Here is a 16,556-nt window from a genome sequence, read left to right as displayed (position 1 = left end):
GATTCATATGGAGATTAAGAGTATCAGCTTCTAAAAGTGGCCATTTTATTTTTTGACAGTGCTGCAGAGGCAGTAATAAAAGGGCAGGCTGATTCCATCCTTCTGTTTCACCAGCAAAACGTTCCACATTCAAAGTTGGAGCAGGTCAGTCATCTCTTTTTCTTTTTTTCTCCTAAACTGATTAAACCACATGGGAGTAAAAGTGTTTTCCACATTAAAGACCACAGGTGCAAACTATGTGTGAAGGGTTTTTGTATTTGTTTAGTTATTTTAATCTCGGATGCCTCTCTGTTCCTGTTTCTGTCTGTCTGTCACTTCTTTGGACTGCTGTAAAAAAAAAACAAAAACACTTAGAAGGGTATGTAGTGCTATTAATTGTCTGGTACCAACAAACAGCAAAACTGCAGGTGCAGCGATGAATACTAGTGATGTGTCTATCTCTAGAAGACAGACACACTAGTAGTAGTTACCCATTTAATACATGAAGGCTAGATAATGTAGGCTACACGAGCAGAAGACAATCACATCAAAGTGACAAAGTTCACATATAGAAAATAATTTAGCCTGATAAATGATCACACTACTAATGAAAATATATGAAAAGCAATTGCAACTGCAGGAATAACATTTTAAAAGTTCAGCCTTGTGTTCTTTGTCCTTTTTTCTGCCACAGGGCCACCCATCAGGGAAGCTTTCTAATTTATCTGAGAAGCTAAATACCAGTAGCTCACCACCTACAGGCACCCCGAAATCCCAAAGTGGAACTCCACGGCCAGCCTCTGCAGGTGTTGGGGGTCCGATGCATACTGCAGGGACACCGTCATCAGCAGGGCACTCTGATAACGAATCCCCTCAGACCAGACCTGGCGGAGCTTCCAGCAATAACAGTATTGTCACTCATAGGTCAGAGGGAGGAAGCGTGGTAGCACTTGCTGGCGCAGACCCAGGAACTGGAAATGGGAAAGGCACAGGGGGTATGCCTCTTCCTGTTTCTAGTGTCTCTCCCTCGGGAAGTCCCTCCATCTTAGCTACACACCTACAGAGTGATACAGTACAGAGGGGTGGCCAAGGAAACACAGATGGTCTTTCCAAAGAGCAACTGGAACACAGGGAGCGCTCTCTGCAGACGTTGAGAGACATAGAGAGGCTGCTTCTGCGCAGTGGATCAGGTGGAGGCTCTGGAGACCCTGCAAGCTCTAACAACAATGCTCTTAATAACTCATCCAATCCAAATAATAATAATACTGATAGGGGTGGCATTCTGGAGGAAGGTAACAGTGGTACTAATAACTCTGGAAATTGTGGTAGTGGTAATATGTTATCATCAGCCTTGGCTCCAATGGGCGATATGAAGAAATATGAAGAACCCTTGCAGTCAATAATTTCTCATACACAATCCATTGGTGGACCTGCCCTTGACAGCCCTCAAATGGACTCTCATCATAACCTGCCACAACCTCCACATCACCATCTGTCACCTGGGGATGACATGGGTCCTTTACTTGGACAAGAAGGACTGACCCAAGAGCAAGTGGCCTGGAGGAAACTTCAAGAAGAATTCTACCAGGAGAAGAGGCGACAACAGGAGATGCACCCTTCTCCGCATCCCCAAAACTTTAGAATCATGAGTGACATGGGCATGCCTATGATGATGAGAGGACCCCCTCCTCCATACCACAGCAAGCCTGGAGATCAGCAATGGGGTCCTGCCAATATGATGGGAGGTGGAATGGGTGGAAATGGACGAATGATAGAAATGCAAGAGGGACCCCGTGGCCCAAGGTTTCTTGGACCGAGAGGGCCGCCTGGAGGGGGCTTCCCTGGTAGTCCAGGAGGAGTTTTATCAATGGAAGGTCTAGGACCCCACAGGCCCTCACGCCCAGGCATGATTTGGCTAGATGATATGCCTAACAATATAAGTGGTGGAAGTCCCTTCCATGGATGCTACCCTGGTGGGCCGCCACAACACTTGCAAGGTGACTCAGAGCATCTGCTAACACGCGAGGAACTGTTTCGCATCATGGACAAACGGCACATGCAGGGTGCTTCCAGGTTTGAACTTGATAGATTGGCTAAACAGCAACAGCATGGCAACATGGGCTCAAGAATTATGGATAATCTTGGGGGCCCAGATCTTCCCAATTTAGGAATGGGCCGTGGTCAACCCTCCGGTCGAGGTGATCCCATGGACTTTCCTGGTTCACGTGATATTATGGGTTCTCCTGGAGGGGGTCCTCCAATGAGAGACTTAGTAGACTCTCCTCTGGGGAGCCACATGGCAATGAACATGAACCCACAAATTCATGTTCAGCAGCAACAGCAGATGATGTCTCAGAAGCTCAGAGGAGGCCATGGAGGAGGACCTCTAGTGGAGATGTTTGGCACTGGAGAGATTTCACGAATCAGGGCTTCTCAAAATGGAAGAGGAGGAAATAAAGGAATGATCCCTGGACCTGAAGGCCCTTATCAGTTTCCAAACCAAGGTCATTTTTCTGGAGGTCAGTTGGAAGTACCGTATCTTCAACAAAGTGGCCCAGAGATGTTTGGGCCTGATCATCAAGGACCTAATCAAATGGGAAGTACATCACGTCTTAGTCATATGCCGATGGGCGGAGGCCTTAGGGGTGCAGACCTTGGTTCTAGGCAAACCTCTGACCTGTCAGTAAATGTTAACCCTCTGACATCTCCTTCAGTGCCTCCTCCTCATCAACTAAAGTCTCCATCCCTCAATCAAGAGCCATCTCCTCTTATACCTTCCCCCTCTGCTCCAGGGCTGAAGTCACCATCACAGGTTTCTTCTGCTGGGCATCATCCCCCTCTTCCACCTGCATCTGGTGCTGGGACTCCTTCGTCTTCTTCCATGAAGTCTCCCCAAGTAATGGGATCTTCCAGCCTTGGGATGCACTCTCCGTCTGCCTCCCCTGCACGACTGAAGTCCCCCGCCCTGGCTTCAAACTCTCCAGGGTGGACGTCTCCTAAACCACCACTTCCAAGTCCGGGTGGTCCAGCCAGTGGAAAGATGGTGGGCAATGGAGGATGTGGTTCTACTGAAACAGGTAGACTCCAATCCAAGCTCAAAACAAACATCAGAGATGCCGTATTGGCTTCTCTGAGGTTTATGATATTCCTTGTCTTGCTGTGAGATTACTAATTTTTTTCATTGTTCTTTTTGCAGGCCAATCACTTCCCCCTAGGAGTTCAAGCTCTACCCCTATTTCCCAGCCAGGCTCAATGAATCCTAGTATGCCATTTACGTCCTCTCCCGATGTCCCAACATCTCAGAATCCATTATCTCTTATCATGTCTCAAATGTCCAAGTACGCAATTCCCAGTTCAACTCCTCTCTACCATGATGCAATCAAAACAATCGCTACTTCTGATGATGAGATGCTACCAGATCGTCCTCTTCTATCTGGTGTCAGCATCGGAGGTATGAAAATAGGGATATCATTACAGACAGAAAATACCTTTTACAGTGGTTAAACGGAGGATTTGCTTAAATTGTGCTGATGTAAGGCAATTTGTCTATGCCATTACAGGAAAAAACATGACAAAAAGAAAGTTTAAGTATTTATATTAAAGTAGTGAGTTTTTTGAATAAAAATAATGCTCCAGTTAATACTTTGTAATTTTAACGAGTTAAGAAAACATTTGTGTTTATTAACTGTTATAATATGGGTTTTTCATGTATTCATCTTGTTTTATCACCAGGAAATATGGGTAATCCCCAGACGTCACAGATTGGTCCTCACAGTGATCCCCAAAGCCCGATGGGTATTGTAAACCAAGGTCAGCAGCACCTGTCCCACGATTCCTCAGCACCTGTCCTTTCTTCCCCAAACCAAATGGGCATGCCTGCCATGAATTCTGCCATGATGGGAGGAGCACCTGAGGGAATGGGGCCCTGCAATGTGTCCCCTATACCCCAGACGGCAGGGTTTCCCCGCATGCAGCCACCACCACATGGGCCCATGCACTCACCTATTGGAGGCATGTCACAGAATTTCGCTCAGTCTAATGAAGATATTCTGCCACATCAGCAGTTACATCTTCTTAACAAAGGTCATCCTCACCAACGCCCCCCTCACCCACCAGACTCTTTTCCCTCACTTCCCATAGGTGAAGGACCTGATCTAAGTGAAGTCATACGCCCCACTCACACAGGGATTCCTGAGTTTGATCTCTCCCGCATCATTCCTTCCGATAAGCCGAGTAGCACTCTTCAGTATTTCCCTAAGAGTGAGCCACATCAGAATCCACATCAAGGGATGCCATCCCAGCAGCCACAGCAGCTCCTTAAACAGCTGTCTTCTTCTGGGCCTCCGCATAGCAGTGGCCCTTCGTCTAACCCCCACTTGGCAAGCCTACAGAATATGATGGCTGAACAGCAGCTGCCACCTCACCCCTCACATGGTGGAATACGCCAGAGCATGGTCATTCCTCAGGGGGTCTCCAGGGGTATGGTTTCTACTGGGGGCATGGGCCCCATGTGTTGTCCCCCTGGTCATATGATGGGAAGGACAGGGCTGATGCCCCAACAGCAACTCCAGCAACAACAAGCCATGATGGCCAACAGCCTTCTCCACCATCCCTCCAATGCATATGGACCTGGCATGATGCCTTCTCAGCAGCACCAACAGAATCTGATGGCACAGCAGAATATTATGATGATGCAGGCTAAGCAGCGAAGCATGTCAATTGCAGGGGAACCCTTTGGACCCCAGGGCCCACTAATGTCCCCTCAGGGTCCCATGATGGCCCCACCTCATCCACAGTCTGGTATGATGGGCCCACAGTCTCTCAGACAGCGGGGAATGTCTCTGGACAGTTCCATTGGCTATGGTCCTGGAGGTATGACCAATATGCCATTCTGATCCAGCTCAATAAACAGTTCTTTAATAAAAAAAATGCGTTCACTGGGTTACCCTCCCATTGTGTCCAGAATTTTTCATTGTTATTCTTGTAGTGGTTTTGAAAAGGAGGAATTAAAAAAAAAAAGAAAAAAAAAAAAAAGAGAGAGCAAAAAAGGATTACAACTGATTAAAAATGAAATCACTATAACACTGTTCAATAACAAGTTTGAAGCCATTTTATATAAACTGTAAAATGTGTATATTTCAGAAATGTGTGTATTTGTTGTGGGAACAGCGCAGCAGTCAGGAGAGGAGTGCCTCAAATTTCTATTTGTTTTAATATCATTGATTTATTTTCTCCAACTACCAAACTGTTGTGCAAAGGAATTATATATATATATATTATAATATATATACTTGCTGTATATAAGATGCAATTTGTGATTGTTTGCAGTTGTTCTGTATAACTGTGTTTTAATAGGAGTTTAAAAAAGAATAATAAGGATCTCTAACATGGTTTTGTTTTGGTTCTTGTGTTGTCAATTCATGTAATCTGATAACACTCACAAGGGAACACGGGTGTCGTATAATATATAAAATAAAATCTTTATTGGATTAGCAGTACCTACAAAACAACACAAGGCTGATATTTGGCCAGTTTTACAACTTTTTTTTTTTTTTTTTTTTTTTTTGGACTGGACAATTTAAAAAAAAAAAAAAATACAGTAAAAGTAGAAATGAGTATTGTATTATAAGATCACTGTACAGAGGAGGGGTATTTTCAGGGCATGTACACATGGACTAGAGGACTTTATTACATGAGCACTGTGCTGTTGGTGGTTGCTCCATCAGAAATTGATACCCGACTGTGGCCATGGACTCTGAGGAAAGGCAGGCAGATTCGTCTGCAGCCCAGTTTACAAAGCAGATGTATCATCTCATTGCGAAAGCGCACTCCAACAAATGCATACAAGAAAGGGTTCAGGCAACAGTGCAAGATACCCAGGCTCTTTGTCACTTCAAGCACTTGCAGCATTATTTCTCTTGATTTACAGTCGTCATCCACGATCACATTCTGTTGTCGCAGGGTATATATGATCAAACTGACATTATATGGCAGCCAACAGAAGCAAAACACAAGTGTGACAAGCAGTGATATTCGAATGGCTCCTTTTTTTGCTTCACTTTTCTGGCTGTTGCACAGAGTAATTACTAGTGCTGCGTAGCAGTAGCTCATGATAACCAGAGATAAGAAAAAACACAAATGATGAAAGACACTGTTGGTCAAAACCCAGTTGCTTGCGTGTGCACCATAACTGTAGTGGTAACAGGCCAGGAAAGGTATGCCTGACGTTGAATTTTTCTGTGTCACTGAGGCAAATACGGCGTTCGGTAATGCCAAAAACAAACAGATGAGCCACATTATCATACAAGTTAGGTGCACTGTTCTTGGAAGGCGACTTTGCATACTGGGAATTGCATGAACAATTGCCAAATACCGATCAAATCCAATGCAAGCTAAAAGGACGCTGCCACAAAGGAGGTTCAGATTCTTCAAGAACTCATTCAGTTTGCACATAAAATCTCCAAAAATCCAGCCGGTGGCGCTGTCGGCTACATCGAAGGGAATTGTAAACAAAAGCATGAGATCAGCCAGGGCAAGATGCAGTAGGTAGATCTCTGTGATGCGGAGCTGGCGCCATCGTGTCACCAGGACTGTTATCATCAGGCCATTCCCTGCCACACCCAGGAGAAAAATCACAGTGTACAGCACAGGCAGGAACTGGCCATAAAAACTCTGCAGGACCACATCATCACACGGGTAGACAATGGGGAAGTTGCAGTAGTCATCGGTGCAGTTGCAGTAGTCATCGGTGAAGTTGCAGGAGTCATAGGTCAAGTTATTAAGTTCTTCAGGTGTCAACTTGAAAACACATACAAGAGAGCATTACTTTTAATCATCAAATCTCAAATGAAGATTCCCTGTTGTATGCAGTATATGTGATAGTGATCAGACTAATAGTTTTGTTTCATGATGAAGTGAAATAAGATTCATTACAGGAGTGTGAACAGACTCATTTATGTAATGATCAAATACTTCTTTTTTCCACTGCAGTTTTCTCAGTCTAATGTTTAGGCAGGAAACACTGAATAGACCAGATTGTTTTCACTTCCCTCTCATGATGACTCAGAAGGCATTTCAAGCTAAATTTGACAAATGTGATTCAACCGTGGCTAATCATATTTAAAAAAAAAAAAAAAATAGTAGCTGGTACAAACACAACTTAAATAACTAGCTGAAAGCCTTGTAGAGTGTGCCGTTTCTCGGTGTTTAATCAAATGTTACTAAATATGGAAAGAAGTCTGCGGGAAAAATATCTGCAGAAAAATCATTAGAAATGCAAAATATGTGTAATAATCATAACACCGTTACACCAAAAGCAGCAACCTATTCAAATGTAATGTTAACTGTACTGCTGGACTTCTGTGGAAAAAAAAGTCACGTACAAATATTTTTATGATATATTACAGATGTGATTCTCCCTTTTGATGAAATATCATATTTTCATAAAGAAATCTTCTCTATGGTATTTGATTACACATCTATTTTCTATTGCGAGTAATGTAGACTGATAAAAGGATTATGATTATAATAAGAAATAACATAACAACCATACAGGTTTTATTTTAACTTCAATTTCCTTTTCCCTCCAAATCTGTGTGTCATCAAATGTGTATTAATAGAAAAAATTACATCATTCATTCTCTTTTCATATAGGAAGAATGTAAAACTCCCAGCTGAGCCGTAGTCACAGGCAGCAGCTATGTTGCTCATTCCATTTAAAATCTCTTGTTTTAAACTAAAACCTCAGTTTAAAACTGAGGCTGAGGTTTGGAAAATGAAGGTACAGAATTATGTTAATGTCTTATATGAGACTTTCAGCTTCATAACGATTAACGAGGAGTTACAGAATATGTGACCGGATAGGAAATAACAATAGAGCTTACGTATTCCTTTATGGTTGTGTATAAAAAAACAAAACAAAAAAACAATAAAACAAATAAAAAGTTCTAAATTAAAATATTTAGACAGAATTTCCCATTATACGTGCTACTACAACAAAACTCTGCTGAAGAGTGCTGTCATACAGAATATTTGCACTAACTTTCCATTCATCTCACCATTTCTTATTTTAAGTCTTACCTCAAATGCTATAAGAGTCATTGTTGAAGCCATGCAGATAAATCTTGGCCCCTTGAATGCATGTGTCACACTGCAGTACTGAAATATGCTTGCACTTCCTCCCAGTGCTGGCTGGCTCTATTCGCTATGCTAATGTCTTTCTTTTTTTTTGGGTTCATGGGCGTCTCTGGAAGGAAAGACACAAAAACAAATCAAAGCTTTAGTGTTATCTATCTACAATGTTATCTATATTAATCACACAAGAGCAGTAATGCAATTCCAAGTAACTGCACTCCTGTATTCTAGCTTTTGACCAGCACGTTGCAACTGCACTAAACTGAACAGAATTATTTCAGCACATTTATATACATCCTTCCTCTAAATTTTTTAATGACCGTTTGGAAAGATCATCCAGCTCGGTCATTAGTACCAGATTTATGTTTTTACTGACAACTGACAACACAATATAAAGCCCCTTGAATTGTGATTTGGTGCTATATAAATAAAATTGAATTGAATTGAACATTTTTATGTTCACGGTCCAGTTTAAGGTTAATATTAACAAGCAGGATGGTGACCGCAAAGGTTGAAACACCTTGCCATAAAAGTTACTTACAGCTTCAGCATCACCTTAACCACAAATATCAACAGGAAATGTGATTGGGGTTTTTTTTTTAAATTTAAAGTAGCCACAATCTCACACTTGAGACAGGGTTTTACAAGCAAGGCTCACTGACAGAAGCATACGAGGCAGACTGCACACTCAGTTCAAAGCAGCAGCCCCTGAATGAATGTGCTTCAGCCTTTTAAAGACACAGGTGTGCCCAATCAGTTGCTGATTGGTCTGGGATCCCTCAGCTGGTCCTATAGATTTTCCCTGGAGGTCTGCTTGAAGGAAGGCTGGCTCACTTCTTCCAAGGCCAGGAGCCATAACAAGCAGGATGGTGACTGCACAGATTGAAAGACCTTGCCATAAAAGCTACTTACAGCTTCAGCATCACCTTAACCACAAATATCAACAGGAAATGTGATTGGTTTCATTTTTTAAATCAAATTTAAATTAAAAAAATAAAAATAAAACGTGGGTTAATCAAATAAGGCTATTTCATTAAGGGTATTTAACGATGTAAACATAAAATACTATAAAAGAAAACAAATAGTAAACCATATATCTTTGATAGAGACACATATTGTTCTTAGAAAGATAACAAACCCTGTTTAATCTACTTCAGTCATCTTTTAGTTTAGACTCTACACAACATTATTATTCAAATTTTATCCTCTCTTTTGATAGAAAGGAAGTGGGGGTGGGGGCCACGGACATGGTTTCTGTGGTAAATCCGAATGTGGAAGTACAGTGCATACATGCCTAACAGCTGACAGGATGCTTCTCCACACAAGTGATCAAAGTCAGGATGATTAAAATGACTTATTTGTGATTTCCGTTCATGTCTGCTTAGCTACAGATGCAGAATTTCTCCAAAACAGGAAAGTACATTCTTGCTGCAAAAACAAGAACGACGAGACTCTGCATGACAAAAACAACTAGTGTGGGCTGTAGCCAGCAGCAACACTGCAAATCTGTGCCCTTTACAGTTTGTGCTCTGAACCAGCCTTGCATTTTAGCTCTCTTTACACAACAAACATCCCTTTTAGCTCTCCACCAAACTAAGGAGCCATTCAGTTTTTCTGGGGTTCTCTTGCATAAGTTTTATATTCTTTGTAAACCATATAAACAGTAAGTGTTTTGGTCCAATCAGTTATAATATACTGCCAATGTCCCCACTTGGACTGATTAAATTGAACTAGACCAAATAAATAATTAAATAAATAATTAAAATATGAAATAATAAATAGCATGGTGTCCACAGTGAAGTCTGCTATCCAAAAGTTTCAGTCCAGTTCTTGTGTAATTTGGCAAACCTCAGTTTTTTCTCCATGTTTCCTTTCCTTAAAATGGTCACTTCACAGCCGCTCCTATACTGAGACCATTTTTGATAATGCCCCAGTGAACAGTAGATGGATCAGCAGGAGGGACAGACGCATCTCTCAAGTTCTATGACGGGACTTTATCTTTTTTCAGATGCTGTTCATCCACCTTAGTTGTTGTTTTTTGTTTTAGGCCTGCTGCCTCTTCTTTTGTCCTCCACTTTTATCAATTTTTTAGAACATACTGCACACCATGCCATCTATTAGCTCTGTGGGAATCACATTATTGGGGCAAAATTATTTGCAGAAATGTGTTATGTTTGGCATTTTTCATATATTCAGCCAATGACTGTAGAAAACATTTTATACAGTCATTGTATTCAACTAAAGAAACTGCAACAAATGTTAATGCGTTTATTCATTGTTGTTTTTTTAAAGGGCTGCTAATAATGAAGTGCCAGAAGATACAATTTCAAACTGGTTCTTTTTTAAAGTTCTCTGTGATGTGTAGACACAACCCTGGTTCATCCCTCGAGTTATTTGTTGCTTGAATGATTCATAGATCAGTGTTAAGTGAACAAATGAAATTCCTCTGAAAACAGGACTTCAGAAAGCCTGGAGAACTGTTGCTCAAGACTGCTTTAAAAATGCCAGACTTAATCTATGGCTGTTGGAGGTTAATAGTGTGGATATGGACATGAAGTGAATGATCTTGGAAAAAATAAGTCTGGTTTCAACACTGAATTTATTTTCCCAAAAGAATCCTATCGATCAGAACACTGATTATTTAGGAGACAGGTACCTACCAATCTAAAGCAGACAGAATCACTGCTGAAATTTCAATTGATGAAGACCTTGGGATGGAGAGCAGGTGAGACCAACCTATGCACACTATGCAACAACTTCACTAAATGCCCAGGGAGATAAAACCTTTCTGAGATATACACTTTTGTTCAACAGAAAAATAAGTCAAACCTAATGGAAATATGTCCAAAGCACAGTTGCTTAGACCACCCAACAGCTAGTTGGAGAGATGCCCCCCAAAATCACAAACTGGGAAGTTCACCTGTGAGATCGCTTTGTGAAAGGCCCTGAAGTCCAAAAACAAACACTCTGTGCAAAGGGATTTGGGAAGGTGGTCAAACGTTGAGAAATTTGCCATACATGGAGAGAAATGGCAAAAAGAAAAGACTGAGAAAATTAACAAGAAAACAAAACTGAAGCAAAAAGTCCGGATACAACAGCTGATAATGCACAAGACACAAGCATGCACTACTGTGGACATGGAAGAGGAAAGGATGTGAAGGCAGCAATAACAATGGCTGTTTTCTGTATGTGGCTGAAAATGCCTAAAATGTTGCTGTATGAAGCAAAAATCAGCGAGAGACAGTTAAGTTAGGTTAAGGATTATCTTGAAAAACAGGAAACTGGGGGTATATGACTTTGGGTGGGTGATGAGAAGGGGAAGGAGGGGGATGTGAAAATGACACATGCACGTGCAATGAATGCAGGCGTGTCAACACAGCCATCTCTCACATTGCTGCTAAAATGGAAAAAGCTGAGGGGCATATTACGGTCAAAGACTGAATTCATCTGGTGTTTACAAACCCTCGCTACAATGAATTATCTGGGTTGCAGGACAACATGTTAACATTTTAGTAAACCCGTGAACAGACTAAGTGGTAGAGCCATAAAATCTGCAGGACCAGGAGACTTTCCAATGACTGAACAACGCAAAAGAGATTTCCGAAGACAATGAACGAATCTTTCAAACATGCATTTCTGCCGTCACCATGTTGTCCTGTCAACTTGCAGGGCTGTGTCCACTTAATACTACACTATATAACTTTATAACACTTATTAATAAAAAAGCATATCATTATTGAGGCACTGCAAATTATTTAATCCCAACAACATGTAAACTTGTTGACTGTCATTGTGTCAGGGAAAAATAGCTTGATTATGACATGAGTGAGTAAAATGTAGCGATTGTTAAATACAACTTGAATTTGCTTTCACATTGGAGTGGAAACTCCTACAGACTGCTGTGCTTGCATTTCATGATAAACAGGTGAAGTTTCCACAACAGCGTACACACACACACAATACAAGTGACAGCACATGTGTCTGAGAGAGCTGACCAAAAACAAAAAAACCCAAATGTGCAGTCAGAGTGATTTTCACTGATAAATGTCAAGGTTTTTACAGTATCCATGATACCAGTACACATCCTTCTCTTTCAAAAGCTGAACAAGATATTCAAAATGATGCTCAACAGTGCAGTGGAAAAAAAATAAAATTAAAATCTCTCTATTTAATCTCTCCAGAGGGGCTGACACTGTGACAATATGCTGATGATTTAATGATGTGTTTTCCTTCTAAGCAGGGCTGCGAGACCGACTGTTGAAATTCCTCACTGAGAACGGTCACAAGGTGATGGGCTTCAGAGAAAGTCACCTATGCGGAGGCACGTCCCTCTCTCCCAAAAAACCACAAGCAAATGTGGCGGCGCGAAGGAGGAAGAGCCCATTCCTCTCCTGGGGAGGAAAGTTACACCCCAGGAGAGATTACAATAGCCAGTGCAAACATTTTAACAGTTACAAAAGGCACACAGGCTTGTTATTAACAAGCAGAGGTGAAGCAGGTCAATTTCATAAAACAAGGTTTCAGATCATAACTGCAAATACAGTCCTGCAGAAAGGAAACTTCTAAGGTAGCAGGGCTGGCAATACAGAACTGTCAATCAAGACACTTTATTAACAAACGAACAAGGTTCGCTGCAACGATGCTGCCCTAGTTAAAATAGCACATCAGTAAAATAATTAAACAAAATGGTGGAGACCGGCTACTTGGGGAGGCAACCTACCGGGAGAAGTGCCCAAGGGTGCCACCAATTACTCACCCGTGGACTCTCTGCAATTCTCAATGCCACTTAAATGATGCATTATACCTCTTCTCCAGTGTGTACACTAGCATGCATCAGAGGGAATTCCACCACACATGCCTAGCCCCCACAATAAGTGGTGGCAAACAAACAAACTATAAATTAAGAGATAAAGAACAAAACTCAGTAAATGAGATAGAAAAGAAACAGGAACCAACACGCACAAAACCAAAAAAGACAACTCTAAAGAACCAGTCAATGCCAGTCAGTAAACTACAGCAAAGCAACAACAAGGCTGCAACAACACAGCAGCAGCAGTGCGTAGGCCTGTAACACAAGAAAGAACACAGTCATCCAGGCTCCACCCTGCTATAAGCCAAATTACCCATGAGGATCCAACTTACCACCCTTTAACGGTTACACAGATTAAGCAGTTGCGAGGGGAAATAAATCCGATCTGCAATACTTAAAAACAGACTGTGATCTTTGCCACCTTGAACAGGAACGAATAGCTTTCACTGACTTAATACTGCAGACCTGCATTACTTTACGATTATGAAATCCCGACAAACTGCAGACAAAAAGGGTGGATGCATGACCTCTGTTTTGCTAAAGCCGCATAGAGAAAGACAAAGACCAATAGCATTTTTTTCATTCTCGCTGGAATTACTAGCAGCAGATCTTCCTCTATATATGGAACAGCTCAAAAAGGTAGTACTGACTTGACATGACCATGCGGGTTACTCAGAATTAATGCTTTTAGTACTAACTGTGTCACTGAGAAAAACAAAATACACTTTTATCAGCTGCTTGTTGGTCAAGGTAAGTAAAAAAAAAAAGAATTCTGTTGTAAATTACAACAAAAATGCTAAGACCTTTAACAAGAAGGTAACCAACAGCAATGTACACACTATATTACTGGAAATCCCAAATGTCAGGGTTAAAAGTGGCCCTGTATTAAACTCAGCTTCACTTCTCACCACAGATGCAGATGGCGAACCACACAATTACAGAGAAGTTGTTTCTAAAACTAACCTGACAAGCAGTGGTCACAGAACATGACATCTTAGCATCAGGCACAGGACCGTCTCACTCTTCAGATCAAGCTGCTGAACTCGTGGGACTAACATGAGCGTGTGAAATCGCTAAGGGTCAAGGAGTCACCATTTCTATCAATTAAAGCCATGCATTTGGGGTGGTGCATGATTTCAGCACTTTATGGAAACAGTGACAGCGTATAACAGTCTCTGGGGAGTGGATTGCACATACTGAGCTTGTAGCTGCATTGCTGGATGCCCTATTGTTCCCCAAGATTATAGTTGTTTGTACATGTGAAACTCACACTTACTCAAAAGACTCCCTATCCCCAGCCAGCTCTAGGGCAGATGTGGCAGCGAAGACAGCAGCTAAACAGACTGTGAAACCAGACCACAGCATTAACATCAAAACCACACAAACTCCATCTCTTAACACGAATTTACAGGCTACCATGCATATCGATACTCTGTTTCACCCACGAGGAATCAACGATGGCATGCATGCAGCACCTGTTTGAACAACCAGGTTGTTAAATGTGCTGAAAAGTTCAGCATGTTTGTTTTTTTTTTTAATTAATATAGAAGCTGTTGGTGTGACATTTCTCATCCATGCTACACACGGTAAACATCCAGATGACTCACCAACGTCCCAAACATAAGAAATGTTTGTTTTTCAGTCATTCAAGGTGATCCTGAAGAGCAGGCTATTTGCTAGAAACGTGTGTGGGATTTTTGGCGTTGCACATGTACATTCATTCCTAACAATACTGCAGCTGGTTCTTTTACAAAAGAAATGACTACATTTGAAAAGCTGATCAATTTAAAGAGAAAGTTCTATGACTGAGCATTTGCTAGAGTTTTTGAAAAATGGAAATCATAGCAGGAGTGTTGGTAGCACTGGCTCTCTTAAAACTGTGTGAACAACTGAATAATAGCATTTCATGAATGAGCTGGATACTTTCCTACCACAATTGTGAAAAAATAATGTAAAAAAAATTAAAGTATTGTAAAAAACAAAACTGAAATACTTGTAAAATTTTAAATCACGAGGATGTCGGACTCATCAGCTAAGGCTGTCTCACTTTCTGTTTCACACTGTCTTGACTGAAACCTACCGGAATGCAAGCACTACTATTTTTGAAAGTTGTTTTTATTATTATTATGTTTTATATACAGATATAATGTTAGAAGTGATTAAATATAATGAAAAAAGTGGAATTGTAGTTGTAAATTTGTTGAAAAGTGTTCAAATTATGTATCTTCTATCCACGGTTAGTACAGTGTGTGATTGTAACCTTCATGGACAAAGACATACCTATAAGCTGTGTTTGAGGTCAGGAGGCACTTTAATGCTTTAATACGTGTGGCATTCCCAAGACGTTGTTCTATAAATCTGTGGTCTTTTTGTGATCACATAAGAAAGATGAAAAAGATATTGTTTCGGTATTTCTCCCAAAGTCCTCAACAAAAGTTTGGGACATTTACATCTTCACATCCAGATCTCTGCAGATCAAAAAGTAGCAGTCTGTTGGCTTTCAGGTAGCCTTTGCTTGAAAGAAGAAGAATTTCCCATTCTGATGGTTAATTAATCCCATCTAGCCATCACAGTCTCTTGAATAGAGTTGGATTTTGTTGCAGTAAAATTCAAATAATTTAAGAACAATAATATGTGTGAAAAAATGTAAGACCACTCATCTCACTCTTACACCTGTCGGTTTGAGGAAGAATAATAACTATAATTGTAAAGAATTTAGCCGACAACAACACACTGAGTTTGTTTGCTTTGCACCAAATATGATTACATGCTGCAAGACTGTGCAGGTATCAGAATAACCATTTGGGTAATTAAGTAAAGCACTGTTAACTTTATAAGGTCTGCACTGCTTTATCCTTTAACAGTTTCCAACTCTTTTAAAGAGCCGCATCTTAACAGGACTAACACCATGTAAAACAAAACAAAAAAACTTATATGAAGTAATAACACAACACATGAAAATCAGCCTTTTGGAGTCTGTCTTAGAAGTCTTAGAAGGCAGTATATAAGATGTAACTGTTACAGCTTGCTAGTCAAAAGCATGTTTTCCAAAACCCCACACTGCCACCCTTTGGCATATACCTAAAATATTGTCCCACAGCAAAATGATGTCACAAATATTAATTTACACTCGTTATGAGTCACAGTGTTCTCCGCACACAAAATAAACTGAGCATCAAAAAAGTTTACATCATCTAATGCGGCATTAGTTTTATGTGTGGCACACAAGAAAAGAAAGACAAAGAGTGTAGAACAGAGACCTCTGGTTGGTAAACTTTAATGTTCTCCCTAACCAACACATTATTACAGGATACCTTCAGTGTCTGTACAACAGGTGGCAGTGATGCACCAAAACACATGGATGACGCGACATCCACACCTATCCCTTACTGTACAGACAAATATCTATCATTAAAAAAATATTTATTTGATTTCTGTATGATCTTTTCTCCCTGACCATAACAACCACAACACTGTCTGTCTGTAACAGGTGGGCGATTTAAGGCCCAACTTTAAGGTAGAAAGGATGTGTGTTTATCTTGAGAGGGGCCTGATAACTAAATGCTCTGCATCCCATTCTGCTTTTTCACTATGAACAAAAAAATGTCTACACTCTGAGATCAGAGTACTCTGA

The 16,556-nt window shown here is 40.9% G+C and overlaps 2 protein-coding genes across 5 annotated transcripts in view; one reads left to right on the top strand and one right to left on the bottom strand.

Moving 5' to 3' along the window:
- Positions 1-5,052, top strand: part of bcl9l (bcl9 like) — a 28,147-nt gene extending 23,095 nt beyond the window's left edge. For both annotated transcript variants that reach the window (XM_085244069.1, XM_085244068.1), the window contains exons 6-9: positions 60-144; positions 674-3,056; positions 3,176-3,430; positions 3,712-5,052. In XM_085244069.1, the coding sequence (XP_085100195.1) occupies positions 60-144; positions 674-3,056; positions 3,176-3,430; positions 3,712-4,874 (3,886 nt within the window). In that variant the 3' untranslated portion in view covers positions 4,875-5,052. The remainder of the gene's footprint in view (positions 1-59; positions 145-673; positions 3,057-3,175; positions 3,431-3,711) is intronic.
- Positions 5,053-5,435: 383 nt separating this feature from the next.
- Positions 5,436-16,556, bottom strand: part of cxcr5 (chemokine (C-X-C motif) receptor 5) — a 73,222-nt gene continuing 62,101 nt past the window's right edge. Inside the window, exons 1-3 of one of the 3 annotated variants that reach the window (XM_085244072.1) lie at positions 13,886-13,966; positions 8,059-8,224; positions 5,436-6,777 (exon numbers count right to left, since the gene is read on the bottom strand). In XM_085244072.1, the coding sequence (XP_085100198.1) occupies positions 5,668-6,777; positions 8,059-8,091 (1,143 nt within the window). In that variant the 5' untranslated portion in view covers positions 8,092-8,224; positions 13,886-13,966 and the 3' untranslated portion in view covers positions 5,436-5,667. Of the gene's footprint in view, positions 6,778-8,058; positions 8,225-8,653; positions 8,966-13,885; positions 13,967-16,556 lie in introns of those variants that run through there. The other 2 variants (XM_085244070.1, XM_085244071.1) reach the window with 2 other exon arrangements.

The sequence above is a fragment of the Mchenga conophoros genome, linkage group LG14, assembly GCF_057382185.1.
Source record: "Mchenga conophoros isolate Kocher_MC1m ecotype Shallow Benthic linkage group LG14, M_conophoros_male_GT1.1, whole genome shotgun sequence".
NCBI classification, from domain to species: Eukaryota; Metazoa; Chordata; class Actinopteri; order Cichliformes; family Cichlidae; genus Mchenga; species Mchenga conophoros.
Note: the sequence above shows the minus strand (reverse complement) of the source record. Positions and strands in the feature narration are given on the sequence as shown.